Here is a 27,653-nt window from a genome sequence, read left to right on the forward strand (position 1 = left end):
GGGCACGTGCAAATGTGCCGCCCGGCCTGGAGCACAGTGACAGCCAGGCTACATACCTGAGACAGGCAAGATGGAGTTTCCGCCTGGGTGTATTTTTCAAACTGGGTGTGGGATGGTGCCCAGAATTCTAAGCGTGTTCACATGTATGAGCTGAACACCGTGTGCGAGCGTGCTAGAAAGAGCTCACATGCGTACATATCATCCTGAGTTGCCTCTTGTGGGGACTCCCGAGATGTCCCGGTGATGCTGTCAGCCAGTGGCAGGGTGTCCCTGGGTCCCATGCGGGGCTGTGTGTGCGTGCGCGTGTGTGTGCGTGTGCCCTCGCTGGCCCGGGCTTTGTTTGTTTTCCTCCTAATTGGCTTGTTTTTCCATGTCCAGCCCACCAAACCGCATGTTTTTCCTCTCATCTCGCCAGCCCGCCTGGGCTGGAGCCCCCGGCATGCACGAGGCCTGCCCGAGGCCCAGAGAGGAGGAGGGACAGGCAGCCCACACCCCTGGCCAGCCCAGATCAGGCTGGGCAGGGCAGGACCCTTCCAGCTCCAGCCCTGCCCAGGCCCTACCCACACTCCTCCTGCCTGGCATTCAAGGGCCATAGCCTGTCCCAACCTTATCTTGTGGCATCCCTTGATATACCCCAAATTCTGGACTCCCAAATGCTCCCCCTCCCCCCACCTCCCACAGGCTGCTCTTTCCTTCCCAGCCAACAGGGCTGAGGGCAAAGTAGTGCTGAGCCAGGGGGTCTGGAGCTTCCATCCTGACCGATCAAACACAAATGTTAAAAAACTGGATAAGGAACTGTCCAATTTAAAGTTAGTGGATTATTCTTTGATTTGTTTTAGCTTAAAAACAGAATGACACTGCCTCAGCTGTGTCTAGTAAACAAAAGGCTATTAAAGGGAACCCTGTGCTCCTATTTACTAATGGCGGGGGGCGGAGGAGGATGGGGGGGGACGGGGGGTGGGGTGGGGGGGCGGGGGGCCGCCTTAATCGTCCTGGGCAGGAGACTCCTCAGCGCTGTTTGTGGGGGATCCACCTGAGGGCAGGAAGGTGGATCAAGAGATAGCAATCCAGGGATCAGTCTGATTAAGAGGGCTTTCAACAGAATATTTTATTTTATTGTTTTCGTTAATCCTCACCCAAGGATATTTTTCCATTGATTTTTAGAAAGTGGAAGGGAGGGAGGCTGGGGAGAGACACAGAAGGAGAAACATTGATGTGAGAGAGACACATCAATTGGTTGCCTCCCGCACGTGCCCCAGCCAGGCAGGGGTTTGAGCCTGCAACCGAGGTACGTGCCCTTGACTGAAATCGAACCCGGGACCCTTCAGTCCATGGGCCAATGCTCTATCCACTGAGCAAAACCGGCCAGAACTCAACAAAATATTTTTATGATCAGGTTCCTGTGGAAACAGAGACTTAAAAATCATGTATGTTTAGGATAAACATTAAATAATTTTTGGTTTGAATGACCCACAAATCAGGGGTAAATTTGTCCTGTTCTCTGAGTGCTGGCAAGAAGGATAATTTGATATTGAGTGCTGCCAAGCCCAGTCTCTTGTTACTAATATAAAGTGACTGAGACAATCATGATTAATGTCCCCTGTTCCTCTGGCCAGCTTTTTAGAAGGAAATAAGGCAACGGGAGATAAGTACCTGTTACAAATGCCACCACCAATTCATGGCCAGCTGTTCTCCGACAGGCAGGGCCTGGGGAGTGGTCAGGACTGTATGTAAAAGGTCTGGGCTCGGGTCACAACAGGGCAGCTGTGGGCATGTCCTGTGTGTACGGACTCTAGTAATGACTTCTAGACCAATTCCTTCAAAGAAGACCAGGAATGGGGGCCCAGTGTCACCAAGCCCAGCCGGACTGCCAACCTTGTCCATCCTGAAGACTTGTGGGAAATCAACTGAGAAGTCAGGAGTGTGAGTGACAATGCCAAGTTGGCCTCATCCTTCTTCACTCAGTATATGCAACCTCCCCACCCCAACCTCCAGAAAGGCGGTGTGGGGGGGGGGGGTGGACGGAGGCTGAGTTCCACTTTAGGTGGGTCCTGGAGGACTCCTCTAGGCTAGTCCTGCATTTCTAGATCTGGACAACAAGGGTCACTCCACCCCTGGCTTGCAACTAAGCTATTTGGTTAGGAAAGCCTTCTCTAGAGTTTCAACATATCAAACAAAGGCTTTTGTGAGGAAAGGAACATCCCCACCAAAACATATTCCACCCTCCTCTAGACCTACTGGTGGGTCCGTGTTTTTGTGGAGGACCCTGAGCAACCCTTCAATCTAACATTTCCCATGGTTTTCCACACCAATCTCCTGACAGGGGGGCAAGGGTCTGCTCCCAGGACCCTCAAGCATCTCCTCCCCTCAGTAGCTGCCAGGGGGAGTGAAGAAACCATCTTCAGACAGTGGGGTGCATCACCCAATTGGCATGAGGCCAGAGAAGCTTGAATCTTTGGCTCAAGGAGAAAATAAGTAAAGCTGTTTTCTGCATAGTTATTCTGTCCGTGAGAGCCTCTAGCTGGGATCCCGATGCTGACCCTCAGCAACACTGATCATCTCACCCTTCCGACTTCTCCAAAGTCTTCTGCGAAACCCCATTCACCTGGGCTTCCCTCTACCATCCTGCTGGCTCCTTCTCTCTGGGTGGCTCATTTCTCTCCATCAACACCTTGTACCGTGATAGTCTTCGGGGTTCATTCTGGGTCCTCTTCTCCCCACATCCCATAGTCTCTCCCTTGGCCATCTCATCCCTCCCATGGCCTGAATGCTGACAACTCCCTAAATTCCCATCTCCCGCACAGATCTCTCCCCTGAATCCCAGACCATCAGAGTCACTGGCTACCAGCCATCAACTCCTGGTTGTTGCCCAAGGACCCCAACAAACGTGTCCACAGCAGAGATGGACGGCACCACAGGTCCCTCACCCATACACGGTGCTTCTGCAGTTATTTGCCTAAGAGCTTTCTTTGGCCACCAAAGCCTGCATCGCCTGCTGAAGCACCAGGCCAAAGTGCTGGAGGATGAGCAGCGTCCCCGCCCCCACCCCAGGAGAACCCCCCACCAAAGATAGGCAGGAGTTGGTGTGTAAGCACCCAAGCTCCCTCAGCCCTCTGGCAGGAGACCTCCGAGGCTCATGTTCTGCCTGGGCGGCCGGAGTTCCCTCAGTGGATTAAGCTCCAGTAGCCCAGGCTTAGTGGCTGGTAACTTTTTGGTGACTAACTTAACTTCCTATCATTTTCCCACTCCCCTAAGGTGTTTCCGTCACCTGACAAACAAACTACTTGCATATGAATTCTCATCTTGGGAGCTGATTCTAGGGAAACCAAGAGACACTGTCCAAACGGAACATACTATCTTCTGCTCCAATGGACCCTCCTACTGTGTCTTTGTTGCAGTAATTGGTACCACCAGTTGTTTTGACTCCTCTTGCTCTACTCTCCTGTCCCCACCTCCACTCCTTCTTTCCTGGGCCTCCCCTAGTGCCCATAACTATACCTATATAACCACAGGTCCTATTTTCCTCCATAAGGCCCTTGTGCCCATCCCCTGAGAGCATGCAGTGGAATGTGACTGCTCCCGCTCTGAGTTGTGACCCCGGGATTACTCCCCACCAGGCCCCAAATGGGCCATGACCTACCAGCCCTCCTCTACCCATCTTGACACAGGAACAGGAATTCAGGATCTCAGGATCTCAAAGACTTCTGGGGTTAGGGGGGAGATACATGTGCAAAATACCCAGGGGTCTGGACTCAGTGGGCAAGACTTGGCTCAGAGGTCAGAAGAACAGGCTGGGATGGAATCAGAGGGCAAGGGTCAGGATGCGGCAGCCCTCCTCCCCTCACCAACAGGAAGGGGACTTGATCTATGCCAAGGGTCTGGGCCTCCCTGACAACCCCTTTGAGTGAAGTAGGAGATCGGATGAGGGGTTGGGGGCAACACTTACAGCCCACGTGTAGAAGGACTTGGTGGCGCGGGTGCCAGGAGTCACGGTGGAAGCAGGCATAGAGGCCGCTGTGGCCCAGCTCCAGGCCACGGAGCACGAGCTGAGAGCCATTGAGCAGGTCAGGGGCCAGGTCTGTCCCGTTTACCTGCCACATCACAGCTGCGTCCCAGTTGGCTGTCCCACATGGCAGAGTCACGTCTGAGCCCAGGCGCTCGTACTGCACGTGGGGTGCCTCTGTGGGGGTGGGGAGGACACAGAGCAAAAGGAACAGGTCACAGCTGTGCCCAGGTGAGAGCCGGTGAATGTGCACGAGTGAGGAGTCCAGGCCAAGACGCTCTGGGTCTGGCGGTGTGAGTGTGTTGGGGAGATGAGGAGTGTGCAGAATGTCTCCACGGCTGTGCAAGTGTACAGGTATGGGAGTGTCTCCAAACTGTGTATGTATGAGCGATTGTGTGTGTGTGTGTGTGTGTGTGTGTGTGTGTGTGTGTAAGAGAGAGAGAGAGGGAGAGAGAGAGAGATTGTGTAGAGTACTGGGAAGTATTTTAGAACTCAGTGAAAACCCAGTTCACCTCTAGTCCCTAGGTCCTTTAAAAAATTTTCCTGACCCCATGACCCGAACCCTCTTACCACCAACAGGCCCGGCCCCAGTCACTGACATCTGCTACCCAGGCAAGCTGGAGCTGAGGGGCCCCATTCCTGGACTCCTTTCTCTGTCTTTCCCCATCTGTTTCTCTTCCCCATCCTTATCTCTTTCTGTCTTGCCTTTCTCTCTCTCCCCCCTCTGGCCTTCCTGACAAGCCCCACCTCCCCACTCCCAACCAGACATCCAGGGCTTGGGCAGCAGTAGGAGAAGGGAGAATGGGCTGGGTGGAGGACGGGAGCCCTAGGGAACTCCTGGCAGCTGTCAACTTCACGAGGCAGGAACTGCTTGGGGTGGGGGTGGGGGAGTGCTGGGACTGAGGGAGCTCTCTGACCATTCCTCTCCTGCCCCCAGGAGGGGCCTGTCAGAGCCAAAAGCAAACCCCAGCCCTGGCCTCGGCAACCCAGGCGTGATGGACGGAGCCCAGGAGACTGGAGTGGAAGGGCGGGAGGGAGCACCTGTCGAGAGGCAGCGCTAGGTGGGGGAGGCGTGTGGGACAGAGAAAGTCCCAGACACCCATCTACAGACACCAGCAGAGCCGGGAGATGCAAATCTACTCTCTGCATTCTGCCCCCCAAGTCTGCAAGGACAGATGCTTCCCTGGTCTCAGCCAGATCTGTGGAGTGAGGGTAAGAAGAAGGGGGGAGGGGGAGGAGTCCGGGTGGGGGGGCTGCGGGATCCCTCGTTAACACTCGCTCAAGTCTCCCCTCAGAGAGCTACCCCACTGAGTTAGGAAATTTTCAGAGGCAGTTCCTGTTAACGAGCCAATTAAGTTGGGCCAGTGGCCTCTTAATTAGACTTGTTAACACCACCAGGACCGCAGGGGGTAGGGATCCCCCTATGTCACCAGCCACCCCTTCCCTCCATCGCAGCCCCCTCCCTCGTCCTGCTTTTCTCTGTGCTGCTGGAACATCTGTCCCTGTTTGTTGCCTCTGTCGGCCTCCCTGTGCTGTGGGGTCTCTCCATATCTCCAGGTCTCTCCCCCGCTGCTTGCCTCTGTCTCGCCCCTCTCTGAGCCTCCCTGTCCCTGTCGGAGGAGAAGGAAGCAGGAAGCCCAGCCAGCCCTGACCATTCGTCTGTGGGGCCTGGGACCAGCCGAACAGAGGATGAACGGGCGGAAGGGCGGCGGCTGGGGGCCTCGGAGGCCACAGCTGTGAGGCTGGACTCGAGACTGAGGGGGCCTCCCCCTGACCAGAGGCCCAGTGTCCAAGGCTCAAGCCATAGAGCCCCCCCAGTCCACCAGCCCTAGCCATTGAGCCCCCTTCCATCCTCCCTTCCAAAAACCTGGAGCTTCCAGGAAACATGCCAAGCCCCTCTCTCTGCACCCCACCCCCCAGCAGAGAGACTCCGCGTCCAGCTGCCTGAGGAGGAGGCTGAAAACTGACCGATGGGGAGGGGGTGTGGCCATCATGGTCCCAGCAGCAACACATCAACACTGACCAACAGCAGCTCAGAACTAACATGGACCCAGGATGGCCCTTTAATCTGGGGGGGGCGGGCAGGTATAGCTATAAGATGAGGAAACAGGAGCCCATCAGCCCAGCAAAGACAATGGCAGCGGGATAACACTTCCTCACGGCACCCTGCCTGCCTCCCAGAGGACATGGAAACACAACCCAACGACAATGACAAACCAACAACGTCAGGGCAGGACAGGAACGAAAAGCGACAATGACAAAAGACAACTCCAGGCCACACGGCAGAGGCAGAGGGGGCAACGTGACATGACAGTCACACCGTGCCACGCTGCTACAATAACACAACAACGGCAATACACACAGCCGTGCCACAGCTCCAAGCATGGCAGTGATTTAGTCCTTTGTCTCTGGACAGCTCTCCTCCCACCCCATGGGTGTCCCTACTGATGTGCTGTCCATTTCAGAAATTAAATCAAGCAGCAGGGGGAGGATGAGGTTCTTGGCCCTGACGCGGTGACAAATGCTCCAAAGGAATCAGCTGTGAAAAGGTTGTTAGAAGCCAGGATGAGAGACAGAGACAGGATGAGGTCATGGACACAGAGAACACAGAGGGACCGAGCTGAGGGCTCCCTCACACCTGCGCACACAGGCTCACATGGGGACCACATGCCGGAAACTGTCCCCCCGGGCGTCCTAAGCAAGTTCACGTCGCCACACACACAGGACGAGGACAATCCCCACAGAGAACAAGCGCCCGCAGGACAACAGTCCACAGGGTCAAAGCCACACAGGGACACGTCCGCTTCAGGGATGGTAACACCTGAGACAAGATCATGTGCACGCACAGGCCGGGCACCGTCACCGAGAGGCACAGTTATGTAGGGGGCCTGGTCTCAGACACGGGGAGACAGCTTAACAGGGGCACAAGCCCACAGACAGAAACAGAGAGAGGCTCTCCTATAGTCTCAACCACAAGGACACAGTCCCCGAAAGGCAGGGTCACACACACAGACAATGTCACACCGAGCACAGCCCGCAAGGATGCATCCACAAAGAGAAACACAAGCAGGGACATGGTCTGACCCACACAAGAACACAGCCTAATGCACAAGAACGTCTCACGCGAGTGGAGAGAGGTGGCCTTGGTCGCACGTGGCTCTGCTTTATACAAAGGGCAGGGACCGGGCCAAGGGTAGAGACCACTGCAGGCCCAGGCAAGTCAGGTCGGCACAGGAGCCCGGAGCAGGCGGGAGGTCGATGGGCTGGCCTAGCAGTGGTCCCTCTGGTCCCTGCCTATTGGGGAGCAGCCCTGGGGCAGGCTGGGCGCTCTGGGTCTCATTCAGTGTTGATCTCACAAGGAAGAGGCCACAGTAGCCTCGACCCACTGCCCTCTTTGAACCCATAGCCTGAGAGCTATGGGTTGAGGATGGCATAACTCTGCCTGGGCCTCAGAGATGCCCTCAACCTCTCTGACTCTACCCAAGCCAGTTGGGGTTGGGGCGGGTGGTGCAGAACACATCCAAAGGGGGAGCTCCCTATACTTGGAGCCTTGCTTGAGGAGTTCCGAGGGCAGCCCCTGTACTGATGTGGCTCTCTGAGGTGCTGCCTCAAATGCAGTGGAGGGGCCAGTGTTCAAGTTAAGAGGGTACCTGTTTCCCAGCAGCTCCTTGTCCTGTGGGCTGTGGGGAGGACCCAGCCCTCACTGGCCATTGGTAGGGGGAGGGCAGGAGGCTGCCAATGGCACCACCTGAATAACACCTGCCTCCTCCAGCCATTCCGTTCCAGCCGACTGACTGCCCAGTCCCCTACCAGTGTGCAGCCTCTCCCAGCTGTCACCCTGCCCGTTCCCCCTTCTTGTTCTCCGTCTATTATCTCAGTCGCCAAATTCCCTTGCCCGCTGTCTCTCTCAGTGCCTCCCGTTGCACTGCATATCCCAAAAGGCCCAGGAGACTCCATTTCACCACATACTGTACAGGGGCCCTGGCGCTAGCTGCCCTCAACTTCCATCCCACCTGTCTGTACCCTACATCCGTCCTTGTGGGAAGAGGGACAGATCATCTCAAGCCAGAGATACCATCAACATGAGACCACCCAGGAGGGACTGGAGGACCATGCCTATGATACAACATCAGTGGGTCACCCTGCACATCAGTGTCATATAACTCATGTCCTTCTGGGTGCTCATGGGTGATGATGCCAGCATGTGCCAGTGTGTGGCGCTCAGGTGAGTGCATACAGCTACGCCAAGGGAGGTTCATCCTCAGCTCTGGGAGAGGGTCGGCAGGGAACCCTCCTCCCCACCCCCCAAGCACTCACCCTGAGGACTGTGTCTCTGGGCGTAGACAACGGCAGTAGCGGCAGCAAGCACAGCACAGCAGGCCCACGGGACAGGAACAGCCATCTGTCGGGAGAAACAGGGGTAGCAGGAGGGGAGGAAGGGGCAGCATCAGCCCAGGCAGGAACCTCCTAGGTGCCTGCCCGCTTCTCAGGCAAGACTAGGAAATCCCAGCCCTAGAGCCGGGCACCTTGACCCCAAATGCCCTTCTTAATAGGGCTCAGGATCCTCTTTCAAGCAATAGAAAACATTACTGGCATCTGTCGGCAAAGGTTTGCTAAGATGGTAGAAGGCAACCTACAGCGGTTTGTTGCTCAATAAGGCTGCTGGCTGCAGGATGTAGTCAACCGCGGATGAGTTATAGAACCATTTTTTTCTTAAAAAAAAAAAAAACAGAACAACTTTACTGGTGAGGTTGGCTAATTAGCTATAAACGTTGCAAAATGAAAGGGTGATGTTTTAACTTGGTTGGAGGTCTATACTTCTCCAAATTGCCTGGAATGGAAGGTCCCTTGCTGTGCTCCTGGGGAGAGGGCCCCAAACCCTGCTGCTCAGGAGCCCTCAGCTCTGCCCCCCAGTGAGCCTTGCCACTGGCCCCGGGAAGTTCAGAGCAGATGGGTCCGGTGTGACCAAGGTCGGATGTGGCTTTTGCTTTAGTGCACAGCGATGATCAAGAGAAGAACAAGAGATTTTCACAGATAGGTCCTTGTTAGCGGTCTCGGCCCATCCTTCATCCTAGCCACATGCCCCAGCAGCCTGGGACCCGCAGCCCAGCAGACGTGCATCAGTGTCTATACCAGCCGTGGGCAAACTACGGCCCGCGGGCCGGATCCGGCCCGTTTGAAATGAATAAAACTATTGAAATAAAAGACCGTACCCTTTGATGTAATGATGTTTACTTTGAATTTAGATTAGTTCACACAAACACTCCATCCATGCTTTTGTTCCGGCCCTCCGGTCCAGTTTAAGAACCCATTGTGGCCCTCGAGTCAAAAAGTTTGCCCCCCCCCCTGGGCTAGACACACCCGTGTGGGTCCACAAAGCACACTCAGGCCCGTCCCCAGAACCCAGGAAGAATCCCATGGCCCCCCTACTTGTTGTCCTGCTTCCCGGAATGGGCCCAGCCGTCCCACCCCAGCAAACACGTACACCTGAGAGCGTTTACACCTGAGGGAAATAACTATTTCCTGCAGAAATGGCTCCCACTATGATTCTCCCAACCCAGACTGAGGAGAAGGGGGACTGTCAACTAGACAGAAGTAGAGACGCAGAGAGGAATACTGCCAGATGCTCAACCAGACACTCTCAAAGGTGTAGCCAGACACACAGCAAAGACGCTGGCCAGAGACACGGCCCAAAACAGCTAAACAGAACCCCAAAGACGCAACTCCACACAGTTGGAGTTATACTGGGAGACTGTGAGGCAGAATCAGACGAAGCCAGAGAACAGCTGATACATAACCAAAGGACCCACCCGAAACAGTGTAAAAGACTCAGCCGGACCCAAGCCAACATAGGGTTAGGGAAAGATCAAGAAGCACACGCAGAGAAACCACCAGCAACACAGCCAGAGAGCCAGAGACACCGTCCGAAACCATGCCAGAGAAACCGCCTGACACACAAGCAGAGAAACACCAGAGAAACTGATAGAGACGAACAGGCATACCCCCAGAAAAACAGCGAGAGAGAGAACCAGAGACACAGCCAGGTGCTCAGTCAGTATCCACACTGCCAAAACCACTGCCAGGGACACTCAGACACACAGTCGGACACACTGCCAGGTACAGCCAGAGCCACTGTCAGAAATACTGCCAGCAACACTGCAGACAGCTGAAGCAGGAGGAGACAAACGCGGGGGTGAGCCTGAACCAGCGGGTGGCTCCTTAATGGGAGAGGGCGCCTGCCTGCCTGTTGCTATACTTGCCCTTCACCAGGCGAGTCCCCCATCTGCCCTGCTTTTCCTCCAGCCACAGTCATAGGTGTTCTGACTGCCCCTCCCTGGCACAGCTCATCTCCCTAGGCCCCATGTGGCCTTGGCTCTCACTCAGCTACCACTTGGCCTGGCTCCTGACCCTCAGCCACTCCCCCATCTTCAGTTACTCCTCAGGTCTAGGAGGCAGTGGCCAAAGTCACAGTCAGCAAGTAGTGAGGCCAGGAAATGAGCCCCAAACTGTCAGAATTTATAGGTGGTGCTAGAGAAAGAGAGGCAAGAGCTGGTTCCCCACCTCCACCCTTGCAGGTAGCCCTCAGACTCATCCCTGCCATCTGCCATCTGCCCGTCTTTCTCCTCACAGCCAGGAAAATGCTCCACCTCAATGCCACCCACTGCCCACCACATGGAGCAGGAACCTTGGCATGGGCAGGCAGCTGGGCAGGCTGAGTGGATGGAGATTAGATCACAGGATGGGAGGAGAGGGACCGGGTGGCCCTCTGCTCCTAGCTCCTTCCTGGTCCCAGTTTTGGGGGATAGTAAGGGGGAGGAGAGGGCCTAGCATGGGTGTCATGCATACACACACACACACACACACACACACACACACACACACGGATCCCCACAGGGGGAGGGGTGGCTTCTTCATCAAAGTCGTCTCCATCAGCCCGATGAGTTACTGTAAGGGCCGGGCCCTGGGCCAACGGGGCTGCAGCCATGGGAGACGGGCGCTGCTGAGAGCGCGTACTGCAGAGAGTGGGGGATGGGGTACCAAGACACACACTGCAAGGTTGGGGTACCCAGAAAACAGAGGGGGGAACACCGAGGCAGGGAGAGAAGGAAAGACATGAGCAGAGACCCAGAGGGATAAGAAGGGACAAAAATAGGGAGAAATGGAAGAAAAGACGTAGGAAGAGAGATGAAGGGAATAGAAGATGGGCAGAGATTCAAGGGCAGAAGAAGAGACAGACAGAGAGAGATGACAGAGACACTGGCAGGGTCTCTGTGCCACCCTAGAACATCTCTCCACACCCGCCCAGCTCCTCCAGCGGGAGGGGCAGTGTCGGGGCAGCCGTCCTGGCCAACGTGAGTCAAGAAGAGCAGGGCCTTCCTGGGGACGGCAGGACTTCTCTTTGGGGAGCCAGTAGCCCAGGCCCCAGGGGATCTCTGCCCCATAAACCCAGAAAACCCCAGGCCAGTTTCATTTCTCCTTCCCTCAGAAAGTCCCAGCTGGGCCCATTCCCAGGTAGGGAAGCTGAGGCCAGAGGCATCCGGGCTACACCTCCACCCTGCCCTAGCTCACCTCAGGCCACCCATCCCAGGGCAAAGAGCATGTTTCCCAGGAATTTTCCAAGTCCACACCCCATGGCTCTGGGATAGATCTGGAGGATAATTCCCACAAAGCCCCAGATAAGGGCCATGCAAACTGACCCAGGCTCCCTATAGACCACTTCAGGGGCCAGCCGGGCCTCCAGCCCCAGCCCCAGAATGAGAAGAGAACAGAGGGCACCCCAGTAGCAAGAAAGGAGCCTAGTGCCCAGCAGCCCAAACCCCTTGTCAGCACCAGGAGCCCAGCACTTCTCCTGGCAGAGAAACCCAGAGTGTCATCGTTATACACACATACAAGCGACACACCAAGAGACAAATCCTGGGCCTTAGCCAGTTTGGCTCAGTGGATAGAACGTCGGCCTGCGGACCAAAGGGTCCCGGGTTCAATTCCCGTCAAGGGCACATACCTCGGTTGCAGGTTCCTCCCCAGCCTGGGTCCTGGTTGGGGTGCGTGTAGGAGGAACCAATCAATGTGTTTCTTTCATATCAATATTTCTCTCTGTCTTTCCCTCTCTCTTCCACTCTCTCTAAAAATCAATGGAAAAATATCCTCTGGTGAGGATTTAAAAAAAAGAGAGAGAGAGACAAATCCTGGGCCCCCAACTTACTGTCACTGTCCCATGGTGACACAAAGGCACCAATTACACATTGCAAACAGCACCCAGTATAAATAACAGTTACATAGTTGACAATGACACACAGGTGTTGACAGTCACAACAATGACAATGATGCAGGGACAGTCACATACAATGACACCAACATACAAGGCAATGATACCTGTTGACATTGACACAGGAAGAGTGACAGTTATCTCAGCATAAAAAATGCAAGGAGACTGACAGTCACATAGAACAACAATGATGGTGACATTCACAGTGCTACAGGGATGTTAATAAGACTCAGTAATAGCCTACACCGGGGAGGCTGACAGTGACCAGCGTGACAATGACAGATACGATGACAGACTCCAGATCAGAAACCTCGGTGACCTAGGGTCTGAGTCTGGGTAGGAGCCAGGGTCCCCGATCCCTCTTGCTATTGGCTGTGTTTGGGGTGGTCTCTGGCCAGAGATAACCAAGTGCCCCGATATTTGGGAGCTTAGGGGATTTATACCCCTGGGCTGGAACGTCCCTAGGCAAGGAGCAAGTCATCCCGGCCCTCATGTCTCAAAAAATATATCTTCAAACTATAAAGCTCCTTCACCAGGTATTATGCCATGGGTTAGACCACACCCTCGAGGGGCTCTTTCCTCCTCACACAGGGGCCTGTCACCTCCGTCGTCTATTTTTAATTTGCTGCATCTCCCACAACTGCCTCCAAGCCCCAGCTGCCTCTTCCAGCCTCTCCCAGCTCATATCTTTCTAACTGCCTACTCTAGCATTGCCAGTCCCAGCAAGGTCCCAGTTGCCCTGCGTCCCCCTCAGCTCCTGCCCAGCTGAAGGCAGACCCTGAGGAAGGGGAAGGATGAGTTTTGGAAAGCCCCTGTTCATCCCTGCAGAAGCAGACAGGTCAGATTATACAAGCCCAACATAAGAAGTTCCTAGCACCGCTGACCCAGCTCTAACTGTGTATGTGTTGATGTGTCACAAACTATGTTCGGAGCTTCGAGGCATTGGATGGTGTGGGTGTGCTGATGGTCAGATAGGCTCAATCTGCCTGGACAGTGAACGAGCAGGGAGGCCCCATGTGGTGCCTCCAAGAAATTGAGATCCAAGGAAGTTGATTGGCCTGGACTCCCCCCACAGCAGCCCTGGAGGCCCCGTCCCGAATGAGGCAAGAGCTCAGGACAGGACACAGCATGAACTAATTCAAAGGCCAGAGGTTTTCTAGAGGCCTCGGACCTAAAGAGGAATTAGAGTGGAGTGAGGAAGAGAGACACACTTGGAGATGGAGAGAAAATGAGAGACAGAGCAGGGGCAGAGACGGAGGACAAGGATGTGGTGGGCAGGGAGGAACAGTCCTGGCGGAAGGGGAGCCTGGGAGAGACAGTCCTGGCTGGCGGGAAGTTCCAGGAGCGGGAGGAGGGGCTGAGGCCAGGAGGCCCCCAGATCCCACCAGGCCTAGGCAGCCTGGACAGCGTGGGCGGTGGGGGCGGGGGCAGAGGCCTGAGCTGTCCAGAGGCTGGGGGCGGGGGTGAGGCCATGGAGGGAGGCCTGGCCCCTGGCAGCTGGCTGCAGGCCCCCCACCAGGGAGGGGGCGGACCGGGTCAGGGGCCAGCTTCTGGGCTGGGGCGGCTGGCCATGGGGTAGGCTCCCACTCCCTGTGGCGTCGCTCCCTCCCATCTGAGTCTCTTGTCTCTGGCTCTTTCTCCTTTTGCTCTGAATTCAGACCTGGCCTTCCTCTCAGCTCTCAGTATCCCCACCCCAAGGAGCAGAGGACTCAAAAGCCATGTCTGGGTTCAGGATTCATGCCTTATCTCTTCCTGGGCTACCACAATCCCACACACTCCGGGGCAAACCCCAGTGCTCAGGGGAAAGGATCCCACCCAAACATAGACCCCCTTCCCGCCCATAGAAGGGGGCAGAAGCTGAGCACCAGTGGGAGGGGGGGCCAGGAGAGAGGCAGGGGGAGTGGTCCCCCAGCTCTAGCCCTTGGCTGAGGCTGTGGAAAAGGAGGCAGCCCGATGTGAGTGAGTTGGGGGGGGGGGGTATCCGCACCTGCTATTGTGACCTCCGCAGCCGGAGATGAGGGCCTGGGGGGGACAAGATTCCGATGGATTTTGGCAGCAGCCTGGACTCTGAGTGCTCAAACCCCCACCCCCAGCCTCTTGCACCATGGGGACCCTGAGATCAGCATGTGCATGCCCTGCTGCACGTGTGTGGGGGTGTTTTGTGGGGGAAACCTGGGGCCCTCCCATGATGAGCCTGGATGGGCAGCTGGGAGGTGTGCTGAAGAGGCGGGAATCCGAATCCCACCAGCCTGTGCCCACACCTGGAGCTCCACTTCAGATGGGAGCTGCCTGGTGACCTGGGCATGGGCTTGTATACGCACATATATGTAGGTCTGTGCTTATGCAGCCCTCTAGGTGCAAAAGGTCTAGGCTTTTTCCCTCAAAAGTCAACTGGTCCAGCCAGGCTGGTGTTGCTCAGTGGTTGGGCATCGACCTATGAACCAGGAGGTCATGGTTCGATTCCTGGTCAGGGCACATGTCCCGGTTGTGGGCTCGATCCCCAGTAGGGGGTGTGCAGGAGGCAGCTGATCAATGATTCTCATCATTGATGTCTCAATCTCTCTCTCCCTCTCCCTTACTCTCTGAAATATATATATATATATATATATATATATATATATATATATATATATATATACACAAAAGTCAACTGGCCCTGCCTCTCAAACGGGGAGCAGGTAGACAGGTAAGTTCCTATCCTCCCTCTGGGCACATGGGCTCTGGACAGCTTCACAGAACCTGAGGGCACATGCACCAAATCCCCCATCCCCTCACCCCAGTCCTGAGTCCCTTCTGGCGTCTAGAAGAATGAGGAGGATCCCTCTACCTAGAAAAGGCCCGCACACCAGTCAGGTTAATTCTGTGGAAGTAGGTGCTGCTCTTCTTGGAGGGACAGAATGCTCAGCAGGAGGCTGACAGCTGGAAGAACGCCATGAAATGCGGCGATGGGCAGACCCATGGGGCTGAATGAGACGTCCCTTAGCTGACGGGGAAAGGGCTCAAAGAAAATGAGGCAGGGGCAGGATGGAGGCTGCAGGGCCTTCCATGAAGACAGAAGAATGGACAAAATAGCTTTCCAGATCTCGGGGCTGGAACAAAGACCTATTTGCCTCAGCATCTCCCACTACGCTGCACCCCTGGCCCCATCACTGCTATGGTGCAGACACATACTCAGATACACTCAAATACATAGACAGAAGCCTATGCTTGTAAGTTTGTGTACACACACACACACACACACACACACACACGAGGGCTGGGGAGGCAGTGCACGTGAAGCATGGGTTTGTAACAAAAAGAATGGAAGATGGGGGCAGGGGGGTGGACAGAAACTTCGACTGTCTTCGTGTAACAGTGTCCTGTTCTCCCTACCCCCCTAACATGCACGTACACTGCGCACACTCTGAGGAAGCTTCTGGTGTGCTGGGCAAAAGCAAGCCATCCTTCCTCCCCCTCCCTCCCCTCCTCACAGTGGGGAAGCCAGAGCAATCTGTTCCTGATGGGTAAACACAGGCATGAGTACGCACACACACATGCTCACACACACACCAGCGATTCAGGGTCAAACAGCACCCAGTGCTCGCTTCACCCAGCACACACTTGGGCTCTCTCGACCACCTGGCAGACCTCCCCAAGGTCCCCACCTCCACATACACACAGCCAGAGCTTTAAAGACACACCCAAAAGCCTCTTGCAGACACTGGCTCTCAGAGTCTACCATCATGGCCACACATCACGGCCTCCCACATGGACACCCGCTGCCACAGCCTCATACACGCTGGTGTGCGTGCACACACACATTACAGTCTCACACACACAAACTCTCTCACATGCGCTTACTCAGAACAATGATGTTCTCACATATGGACACCATCACACACTCAGAACAGTCGATCTTCCACATAGATACTATTGCACCTCCAGAGCCCCTCAGTGACCTTTAGCCTCTCGCACCCCTACAGCCAGCGGCGAGAAACACAGAGATCCACCCTCAGGAGAGTGACTCTATATTCTGGGCAGTACTTGGGGGGAGAAGGTAAAGCTCAGGGTAGCCTAAGGCAGGAAGGAAAAGGGAAGTTCTTCACTGGTCCCTAAAAAGTAAGGAAATAACTGATTATTCCCTAGGCCAGCAGTTTTCAGCCTAGTTCACCTCATGGCACACATAAACTAATTACTAAAATTCTGCAGAACTCCAAAATCTATATTTTTTGCCAATCTGACAAAAAAAATGGGTATAATTTTGATTTATTCACACTGGATGGCTATTGCTGTGTTGGCTGTTTTGTCAATTTTTTTTTTTTTAATTTGACAGTCTAAGGGGGGAAAAGTCAGTGCCTTGGACTAAATAGTCAGGTATTGCATGTTTTAAAGGTTTTTATTGGCACACCAGTGTGCCGTACGTAGTACACCGGTTGAAGACTGCTGACCTAGGCAGCTACTTCCTCCCCTAACCCCACTCTCACCAGCATCTGGAAATGAGGGCACCTCCAGGCCAACAGGAGGAGTGAAGAAGCCCCTGGGTGAAGAGATGGTTGCACTGGTAGGAGCAGGAGCCAGAAAACCCCAGAAACCAGCTTACTCCCCAGGCCCCTATGACTCCCCTCCTCACCCCCTCTTCTCTAGGATGAGAATCAGCAGCAGCTCTCAGCCTAGCTATAGGCTGTGTGATCCCAGGCCCCTTCAAACAGATCTCAGAGGGAAGGGGATTGGGGGGACTGGAAGAGATTAGCCCAAGAACATGTGCATATATGCAGAGCCCATGGACACAGACAATAACATGGCAAGGCTTGGGGGAGACCAAGTGGGGGGGGAGGGGGACATCTGTAATAGTGTCAACAATTTTTTTAAAAGCTGCATGCCCACAACTGTCTATAGGGCACCGAATTTTAGGCCTGGCTGCAGGAGGGGAAGGAAGGGGAAAGAGATGGGGCCTCAACCTCAATCCCCAGCCAAAGCACTGTCATCACTGTCAGGCCCAAAGAGAGATGGGGAGAGCACGGGCCAAGCTGGTACTCCCTACTCCTCTAAGCAACCACTGAGGACAAGAATCCTGAAATGTCCTTGGACCCTGCGCCCCCCCCACCCCCCCCCACCCCCCCACCCCCCCACCCCCGTCCCCGCCCCCATGACAAGAAAGGACACCAGGCAGAATGGAATCTAGACTGTGCTGGCCAGGCCCCAACCAGGGAACAACTGGAAACGCTGTTGACACCTTCACCACTTGCCACTCCAGGTGTGTAGCTTGGACCCTGAATCCCCATCCTGAAGGGAGCCTGATTGGGCTCCATGGAAACCAGGCCGGGGAGCAGACACCTGGCCGCAGGACCTAAGGAACAAAGGCAGGGCAACCCCATAACGCCAGGTGGGAGAGACCTGTGGAAGGCAGGCAAGAGGAACAAAAGCAGGCAGGCAGCAGGGTCTTAGGGTCTTAGGCCCCCAAGAACACGGGCTGTGGGGGCCCCGTGAAGCCGGGCCGTGGGGACTCCAGTTAGCTAGGAGGTGGGGGCAAATGAAGCCAGGCAAGAGGCCCGCAGCCGTGAGAAGAGAAAGATACCAGGAGCTCAAGCCCCGGGCCTCTCCCTCGGTAGCCCCCTTCCCACCCAGGTGCGGGTCCCCTCCCCCGGGCCAAGGGGCACGCTCAGAGCCCCCTCCCCGTTGGCCTGGGCCGGCTGCAGCCGGCGGGCCCCGGCCCCATCCCGGAGACCTCAGGAAGTCCCAGTCCCTCCCACCGGCGGCGGAGGCAGGGGGGCCGGGGGGAGAGCGCGGAGAGGAGAGAGGCAGCTTGGCAGGGGGAGCGCGGGGAGCAGCCGCGGGGGGCGGGGGCCGAGAAAGGAGCGGGAAGCGCCGAGGCGGGCTGGCTGGCAGGCGCGGGCGGGGGCGTCTCAGCGGCGGCGGCGGCGGCGGCGGTGACCAGTCCCGCCGCCCGGTGGCCCGCGGCCACTGACCTGTGTCCCCACGCAGACGCCCCGTCGGTGCCTCCGGCGCTCCGTGGGTCCGCCCGGCCCCCCGCGGGCATCGGGCCCCCCACCCGGGCTCGGGGCTGGGGCCCCAGCGGCCCGGGAGGCAGAAGCCGCCCCCCTCCCGAGAGTCCCGGCGGGCGGGCGGGCGAGGGGCCGCGCAGAGCTGCGAGCGAGCCGGCGGGGCGGCCGGGAGGAGGGGGCAGGAGCGCGCCGCGAGCGCACGGGGAGCGAGCCCAGCGCGCGGAGGGAGCGAGTGAGGGACGGCAGGCAGTGAGGTCATCCTTTGAATCTAATTGTCTGAGTCAGGAGGAGATGTGGCACTTGATGCGGGGCGACGGGAGGGGGCAGGGACCCTCCCGGATCCGGGCTGGGGGGGCCTCCGGGACCCCGCCCCAGGCGAAGTTGGCGGGGACCAACTCCGGCAGACCCCGGCTGGGCTCAGGGCTGACCTCGGCTGCCAGGGGAGTCAGAGAGCCCTGGATGTGGGGCCCCGTTCCCCATCGATGCCGGCGTGGCCACCTTCTTACTCTTTGGGGGTGATGGCGACCCCTCCCAGGCCCAGGTCACCTCCTGCATTTTTTAGGGCGATGGGAGACCCCCAAACCACCTCGGCTCATCTTCCTGCCCTCTGAGGATAAAGGGGGCACTTCATCTAGCCTTCCAAGTTACCTTCGTGCGCTTAGAAGCATGGAGTCCCCATTTCTATTCCCCACGTTACTGCTCACACTGGAAATGTGGGGGAATCTGAGCACTGAACCCCAAGCTCACCTGAGAATGACAGTGCAGCTACCCCGTCCTTCAGTTACTGCAACTTGGGGGGGGGGCATGAGGACCCCCACCTGACCCTGAAGTCTCCCTATTCCCCACGTCCAGCCAGACTCTAGGGCCTCCAGGGGCTGCCCAGGGAGCCAAGCTGCTCATGTTAGGGGCGCCGAGAAGGCAGCTGGCCCCTGGGCCTGTCAGGTGTGCACACCCAGGCGTGCAGACATGAGCACATGCACACATGTGCATATACACACGGGGGGGGGGGGCGGAGAGCAGCTGGGGATGCTCACACCGAGGGCCACACACTCCTCCCCTCGCCCCCATGGGGGAGGGGTGATAAATATTTCAGGGGCTTTTAGCTCTGAAGGGGCTGAAGCTGGGGGAGGGAGGGGGATCCACGATGCCTGATTAATGGGGTTACGGGCTTGGATCAATCCGTCCGCCTGCTGCTCCCTCCTCCCCCCTCCTCCCTCCCTCTGCCTAATGCGCTTTATCAGGAGACGCTTTTCTGACTTGGCAGCGTCGGGTGTTTTAAATAGACCCATTTAGAGCAGGGGTTGGGGGAGAAAGGAAAGGGGGGAAGGGAGAGAGATTGACACAGGCAGGGAGACAGAGACAAATCAGGAGAGAGACAAGCTCCAGAAGAGAGAGACCGGGAGAAAGACAGAAGGCGATGCGGAGACATGGAGATAGGCAACTGGGGATGAGACGCCCACAGAGGCTGAAATGGGGGAGATGGGTGATGGGAGGCCAAAGGAAAGCCAGGGGGTCCAGGAGCTGAAATGAAAAAACTAAATAGAGACGGAGACAGAGAGAGGAAAGGAGCCACTGGTAGTGGGAGAAACCCAGAGAGAGGCTCTCTGCAAGGGCTGAGTCTAGCCTGGGAGACAGCAGATATCTTTTATTTCCAAAAACAGTTTTTCATCCACTTTGTTAAATTAAAAAGCCGTTTTTAAAGTGGAGCTGGAGGTGCTGCTGGGGGAGGGTGGACAGAACTGCCAAGTCCTCCTTCCAGCCTCCTCGGCCTTCACAGAAGCTGCCTCAGCCTTACCCCCCCCAACCCCCCCCCGGGGGGTGTTCTCCAGCTCCCCTGCTCTTTGTGATCCTCTGGGATCCCTGGGGACAGGGTCAGGGCATCGGAGCTACTGTTCATTGGCAGGAAGTCCTTTCTGCTGTCTGGCTTCAATCCCTCCTGCTGCAGGAAGCCCATTCTCTTGCCTGACCACTAGCCTGCCTTCTCCACCTCCTGTTCCAGCTCCCTAAGGTGTTCCCAGTCTAAGGGGAGGATCATGTGCCCTCACAGCTCAGTAGCTCACTTTCCCAACAAGCCATCAGACTCCTCCCAGGTGTGCCCCCTATAAATATTTATCAGCTATTAATAAATCTGAACTTCTATCAGATACCCCACTCCATGTCCTTTGGTCCTCTGGGGAACAGTGAAGATGGAAGCGTAACTCTCTACAGCCCTCTGGAGCCTCCCTTCCTCCTCTTCAGAACCCCAGCTCCATTTTAAGTCTCTGTAGTGGCCATGTGTCTGGGATACCTCACCCCACACTGAACAGCACCCCAGTCCTAATTCTGAAGGGTCAGTCCCCACCACTCCCGAGCCAAGCCGGGAAAATGGCCAGTCTGTTTGGGAGCTGAGATGAAAAGCCCGCTGGCCTTTGTGGGCTTCTGGCGGGTTTTGGACAATAGGCCCTTCCGTTCCGCTCCAGTGCCTCGATTCCTTGGACAACCCCACCCCTGGGCTGCCAATCCAGGGGCCCTGCCTGGATTGAATGAAAGGCGGGAAGAGTTAGACCCAGCCCTATGGCTGGCCCCAGAATATTTTAGACTTTCTGACCCCCCCCCCGCCCCCCATCCCATCTCCTCCAAACCCAGCTGCTTCCCTAATCAAGCCAGAGAGATGCTTTGGGGGCAGAGCGGGAGCCTGACAATGAGACAAAAACACACTCCCACATCCGGGATTCAGTCCCCTCATGCAGAACCCAGTTTTCTGTACTGGCTGTGCTCTTGCCTGTGTGATTGTGGGTAAGTCTCTCCCCCTTTTCAGGCCTGTTATGAGAGCATGAAAGGCCCCAGGAGGAAGAAGACAGGGGAAAAGAAGAAAGGGATCTCAGGCCCTCCTTCTCTAACGTCCCCCGACCTACAGCTCCACCTACCATATCTGCCCGATGCCCCGAGACTGACCTCCTCCCCTGGGTGCCCAGCACATACCTCTTCACCACCGGCCACACACCGAGCACATCAATGTCCTCCTCCTGCGGACCCAACTCTTCCCGAGACTTCCAAAACCAAGGGGGCGGATGATGTGACAAGGCTGAATTCTAGAAGGGCAAAGGGCACAAATCAGAGGTCACAGAGGAGCCACAGGCCTTGGTCCAACCCACAGTCTGTTCTATACTCACAACCCCTTGTAAGAAGGGGAGACTCGGGCAGGCAGCAGAAGCATCCAGAAGAAGAGAAGTTGGGAGTAGTCCAAAGTCCATCTGGCACCCCTGGCGGACTTTAGGTTCTGAACCACAGGAGCCAAGGGAGACCAGAAGCCAGTGGCTGACACCACATACAGATATACACTCTCACATTCACCCAGACACCCCCAAATCTCCACACAACCAGTGCTCAGGCATCAGTACCTTCATATCACACACATGCATTCTCACATGCGTCCTCACACAGAGACACACGGCCACGGGCAGGGCATAAACACTCACCATCTTACCATCCTCTTCCTCTGCCTCGTCACCACTCTGGTTTATTGAGCATTTGTTACGTGCCAGGAACTGTTAGGCACTGTATATGCATTATCTCATTTAATTTTCTTTACTTCTCCATGAGGTAGATTATAGTACTATTCACATTTGACAGTTGAAAGAAAACTGATATTTAGGGAGGTTAAGGAACCTGCCCAACACCACATAGCTGATTAGTTCCAGAACACAGATTTGAGTCTTCATTCCAGAGCAGCTTTTCTTCTATACCAGTTTGCCTCTGCGGATCTCTCTTACCTGCTCGGTGCCTTTTCCAATAATAATACAGTAGCAGCTAGCAATTGTTCAGGCTCTTTGATGAGCCAGATACCATGGTAAGTACTTAACATACATTTTTGCACAAAATTATCAGAATAACCTTTGGAGGTAATTCTGTTTACATTTCACAGGTGAGGAAACTGAGGCCCAGAGAACAAAAGCACTTGCCCAAAGTCACAGGACTTCTAGTTGGTAAGGGAGCTGCCATTGTGCTCAGGACTATCTTAAAGGTCACTGATGCTTCTACAGGCTCCAGTCACTTACCAAGAGCCCTCACCTTCTACAAGACCCTAGGACAGTGGTCGGCAAACTCATTAGCCAACAGAGCCAAATATCAACAGTACAACGATTGAGATTTCTTTTGAGAGCCAAATTTTTTTAAACTTAAACTATATAGGTAGGTACATTGTTATTAACTTAATTAGGGTACTCCTAAGGCTTAGGAAGAGCCACACTCAAGGGGCCAAAGAGTTTGCCAACCACTGCCCTAGGAGATCCTCGGGGTCCAAATGCCCCTCTTCCCCCAAAACTGGTCCCAGAGGCATGATCAGGTGCCTAAACACATACTCGTGAGAAAGGGATTCCGTGTCGTCCAACTCCTCCCAGAGATGCAGAGAAACCACCAACCAGAGAGAGATGGCCAGAAACTAAAACAAGGTGTTAAGAGGCTGGCTGGTGGTAACAGATACAGACATACCAAGAGATGGGCCCAAAGAGAGGGAGGCAGAGGCAAAGAGACACACGTCGGGCCAAAGAATGACAGAGGTAGTTGGGAAAAAAGACAATAGAGGGAGAGCAGGGCACAGGTGGACATGAAAAAATGCAGACAGATACATGCCAACAGACACAGAGACACATATAGAGCCATCCAACCTTCACAAGAAAAGGTCTGTGAAAGCAAACAAGGCTCAGGCTGTGTGGCACGCATGTGTTGGGGGGAGCATGCAGAGTCTGTATCGCTACGCAGATTACACCAGCTGCTTCCAGCAATTTCATCTGATTAATAATAAATGCCCCATAATTACAGCTGCTCCCCCAGCCCTTCTTCCTGTTTTTTGTCAGCTGCCGCCAGGCCAGCCCTCTATGGACCCTATGGCCCCCTCCATCCTCACCTGCTGCCTTCTAGGAGGCTGAGAGGACAGGAGTTGATGGAGGAGGCCACACTCCCAATCTGAGGGGGAAGACCCATTTCTCAGTCTTAGATTAATGCCTTCTGCCTCCAAGCAAAAGGTCATCTCCCTTAGGTCTCACTCAGAATTCTCTCTCTACCCTCGGTATATAACCTGTGACCCTTAATACAATCCAGTCTAGGGGCCCCAGTCTGGGATGCAGAAAGATGAACTCTGAACTTCCCTTGCCCATTCTTTGTCACTCACTGGCTGAAAGAAGTCTCCATTCACAAACTTCCCCTTGCCTTGGAACCCCCACAGGCTCAAAGGAGGAAGGGGCCAGGACAGGAATCCGCACCCTATCATTCCCACCCCAGCACCCCCAGAGACTGTCCACTAGTGTACCCTCATGGTCTGGACACTCAGGGGGCTCTGCCTCCCATTCCTGAGCCCCCCTCTTCCTACCCAGGTCCACCTCCGCCCAGGCCTCCCACCCTAGCTCTCCAAGGCAGCTCTATCAGAATCAGCTGCGGGTTTGTGCTGATCTGTTTCTAATCGCTGGGGCCTGGTTCACGCTTGCCCCCCCCCCCACCCCACCCAATATTGATTCCATTATTTGGAGAGTCATTGACGTCAGGGGCCTGGATGGATGCCAAAACAGCGTTTTCTCCGGGCCTGGGCCAGGGCCCAGCCCCCCAGCCCATGATTTCAAGAAGGCGCCCAGAAAGGTCAGCTCAAGGACCAAGGTCACAGGGCATCTGCCTCCAGAGCTGGGCTCTTTTTTCCTTTGTGGGATCACTGCGCAGCTCCTTTCTCCAGGGGAGAGGGGCTACACAGAGGTCTGAGAGTCAGAGGTCAGGTGGAGGGGGACTCTAAGAGGGGGGACTGCAAGAACCTTATTAGGACTTGGGCTGTAAGGGAGGGTTCTAGAAGGTAGAGATGGGGACAGTGGCTCAGAAAAGTCAGTTGGCCCTGGCTGGTGTGACTCAATTGGTTGGGGATCGTCCTGTGCACTGAAAAGGTTGCCACTCGATTCCTAAGACGTGCAGGAGGCAGCTGATCCATGTTTCTCTCTCACACTGATGTTTCTCTCTCTCTCTCCCTTCCTCTCTCTCTAAAAATCAATTTGAACCATCTTTAAAAAGAAAAGTCAACTTGGAGATTTTTTTCTTTGCCACAGACTTATTTTGGAACATCCTGAAGCTGGACTTGAAATGGTTACTATTGAAGACTTGATTTTTATATCTGATATCAGACATATCTTCTGATACATCTCAGAAGGAAATTCTCTGCAGTGCAAGATAACAGATTACCCTAAATGTTGCCATACTTTGACTAAATGGCATTACTGGTTTTATAAGCCTTTGTTCTATATAAAACAAAGATCCTGTCTCCTGTGCATCTCCTGCTCACGCTGCCTCAGTTTCCCCACTCTCCCAGTCTCTCTTGGCTCTGCGTCTTTCTGATCAAGATGCAGCCATCGCTACACCAGCCAACACTGGCAACTCCTAGGCTCTGGATATTTTTAGGATCCGAACCCTGTGTTCTCAGACAGCCGTTAATAACCAATACAGACAGTCCGTGGTGCCCACAACAGCTTAACAACTTCAAAGCCCAGCCTCAGAAGCTCAGAGATGGGGTCCATTGCCTCGGCTAGAGGCCAAGAAACCCAGACCTAGAGAAAGAAACATGCTCACAACGTGGGTAAGAAGGGCTTCCTCACCTTCTGAAAAACCCTGAAGCTGGGGAAAGAACAGAGGTGACCTCCGCGCTGGGCCACAAAATCAGGGTCATTGCCCTGTCCATTTCCCATAGTCCAAACCTTTTCAAGGAAGAAGCTGCCTATCCTCTGCTCTCCTTCCCTAAGTACGAGGAAGTCCTTCCTTGAGACAAGCCTACAAATTACTCAGGGGTCCTCTGAGCTAAACAGGAATGTACAACAGAGGCTGTTATATCTCAAGCCAGAAACCCCAGGGAGCCCCCCCCCATCTCCCTGTGGTCTGTCCCACTCAACAGTTGTTCATTCCTCAACATATAGTGAGCACCTACCCTCTCAGGCACTATGCTGGGAGTTGGCTTTACAGTTCTGCCTATGAGGAGCACTCAGTCTGATGGAAGAGAAAAAGATGTACTGTTTAATCAACACGGCCCTTCTACTGTGTACCAGGTCTGTGCCAGGGGCAGGGTACTGAGGGGAGCAAAACAGACCCAGTCCCTGGGTCCCACAGAGCCTACAGGCAATGACTATGCAAGCTTGCTGAGCGTTGTGAGGGTGAGGTACAGTGTCTGGAGGGGTACGCTGACTGCTCTGGTCTGGGAAAACCAATCCTCCTGCAGGAGTGAGGACTCTTCTGTTCTAAACCCCAGGACCAGCCCTTGCACTGACTAGAAGTCACCGCCGTAATCTAACTTCAGTTCCTTCCACTATAGCTCTAGCCCCAGCTTCTGGGAGCTGGTTCCCACAGCGGCCCGGTCTAAATCAGTCCCCACATCTGCCCCAGTTCCTCCTTCTATCCCTTGTGTCCCCCAGAGCTCCCACCTCTGATGACCCCCAACCCAGCATGGCTGTTCTTTGGGACCTCTGCCCTCGGCAGAGGCAAAGGAGGTGGGGGGGGGGGAATCACCTCAGTGCTCTTGGCCCACAGGGACCACCTGCCTTCCCAGCTCCTCCCCACAGGAAGCCAAGAGCCCTGGTGGGTGTGGTCACTCAGGGCCACGGGAGTTTACACAGCTGATGTCCCATGGTTGGCCTGGAGGAGGAGGTCAGTCCTCTCTCCTCAGCTTCCATGCTCTCTGGGACACCCCCCCCCACCTACAAACCAGGCACACATGGTCCCCCCCCCCAACCCATCTGCATTTCAAAGAAAATCCACTCCATATGTTTCCGATTCATTTACACTTCAACTCACCATGGGGGGGCAGAGAGCAGGGCGCCTTTCCTCCAAGCCCCCCATCCTCATAGGAGGGCTGGAGAGCATGTGTCCCCTTCAGGGACAGGAGCTGTCATAGCCCAATCATTTGAGCCTGAGGGCCAGGTCCTGACTTCCTGGGCTCCCATAGGGTGATAATACATCTCAAGTACCCCACCCGCTGGCCCCATAGTGGGAGGGCATGCATGTAAAGCCCAGGCAGAGTCTCCAGGGCAGGTAGAGTGCTAGGGCTGATTGCAACCTAGCCCAACACAACACAACCCCCCATCCTCTAGGGCCATTGTTCTTCTGAGGGGTAGAGTGGAGAACCCTGGGCATTCCCTGGAGACAAGGAAAGGGCTCAACAGGTATTCCAGGAGACCCTGTGTGCCGTCACATAACCGGGACCCTACCCCTCTTCAGCCAGGGCAGAGAAGAGAGGGTGGGTTCCAATCCAGTGTCTTCCTCCAGCTACTTTCTCAGGGGCTACAACCTCCCTTAGAATCAGAAACTCAACACCCTTAGAGGGTCAAAGGAGCCAGAGGCCTACCCCCTCACCAGGTCATCATCGTATCCCTCCCATGCTAAGTATGACTGGGATGGGGCAGATGTCCTGGGAGGACATGAGTCTTCTTTCCACACACCTGGCTCTCTCTACCACAGAAGGGATGTGCATGAACAAAGCACACGGGAGACTCTAAGAGCACATATCCCTTCACCAAAAAGCTGCTCAGACCTTCCTGCCAAGAGCCCAGTCTCCTTGGGGAAGTAAAGGCAGCTTTAACTGGGTCAGTGTTTCTGTGGTAGGCAGTGAGACGGATATGAGCAGAGCAAGGACGATGGGCCAGGTACAGAAGGTCACCAGGTGAAAAGCCCCTGGATGCCTAGCCACGGATAATTGTAGTGGGGGACCCCATCCCCAGGGTTACCTTCCTCCCCTGGCGTATCGCTGGTCATTGAGTTTAGACCCCCTGACCTTTCCTCCTTAGAGATAACATCAGGCTTCAGTTGAATTTCAACTCCAGGCTCAGAAAAGCAGAAAAACCAGACAAGGGACACCAAGGGTGACCTCAGGACCAAGCTGCATTGAATAATGACCCCCGCCCTGGCGCTGACCAATCAATCAGTGGAGACCCCCGACCCTGAAAGGAATATTCTATTGAGATCCTCCCATGGGACCTCCCCTAAGATTTCCGCCCTTAAAAGCTTTTAGTTCGGAGGGCCCAGTGCGCTCTCCCCGCTGGGAGCATGCCCATACCTTTCCCTTCCCCTTCTTCTTTCCCTCTCCTAAGGCCAGTCACCTTTTATCTTCCTCTCTTTCTAAGCTCCAAGGGCCTGTCCTTTGCCTCTATAACTTGTTTCCCAAACCCATGTCTTCTACGAACTGCTTCTTCTGTAATCACCTCTGTGATTTTTCTAAATAAATTGTTGGAGTCTTGGCTCTGAATTCTTTCCTAGCCAGAACTCAAGTACCGAGGTTGCTGAACCCAGGTCCAGTCTGACCCTACCGTCTAACACAGGGGTGGGCAAACTTTTTGACTCGAGGGCCACAATGGGTCCTTAAACTGGACCGGAGGGCCGGACCAAAAGCATGGATGGAGTGTTTGTGTGA

At 55.2% G+C, this 27,653-nt stretch overlaps 1 protein-coding gene across 3 annotated transcripts in view; it reads right to left on the reverse strand.

Annotated features, from left to right (window-relative positions):
- Positions 1-27,653, reverse strand: part of CNTFR (ciliary neurotrophic factor receptor) — a 40,924-nt gene that overhangs the window by 9,222 nt on the left and 4,049 nt on the right. The window contains exons 2-4 of one of the 3 annotated variants that reach the window (XM_059657192.1): positions 21,212-21,321; positions 8,321-8,405; positions 3,947-4,180 (exon numbers count right to left, since the gene is read on the reverse strand). In XM_059657192.1, the coding sequence (XP_059513175.1) occupies positions 3,947-4,180; positions 8,321-8,405 (319 nt within the window). In that variant the 5' untranslated portion in view covers positions 21,212-21,321. Of the gene's footprint in view, positions 1-3,946; positions 4,181-8,320; positions 8,406-18,214; positions 18,421-21,211; positions 21,322-27,653 lie in introns of those variants that run through there. The other 2 variants (XM_059657193.1, XM_059657194.1) reach the window with 2 other exon arrangements.

The sequence above is a fragment of the Myotis daubentonii genome, chromosome 11 (assembly GCF_963259705.1).
Source record: "Myotis daubentonii chromosome 11, mMyoDau2.1, whole genome shotgun sequence".
In the NCBI taxonomy this organism is placed as follows: Eukaryota; Metazoa; Chordata; class Mammalia; order Chiroptera; family Vespertilionidae; genus Myotis; species Myotis daubentonii.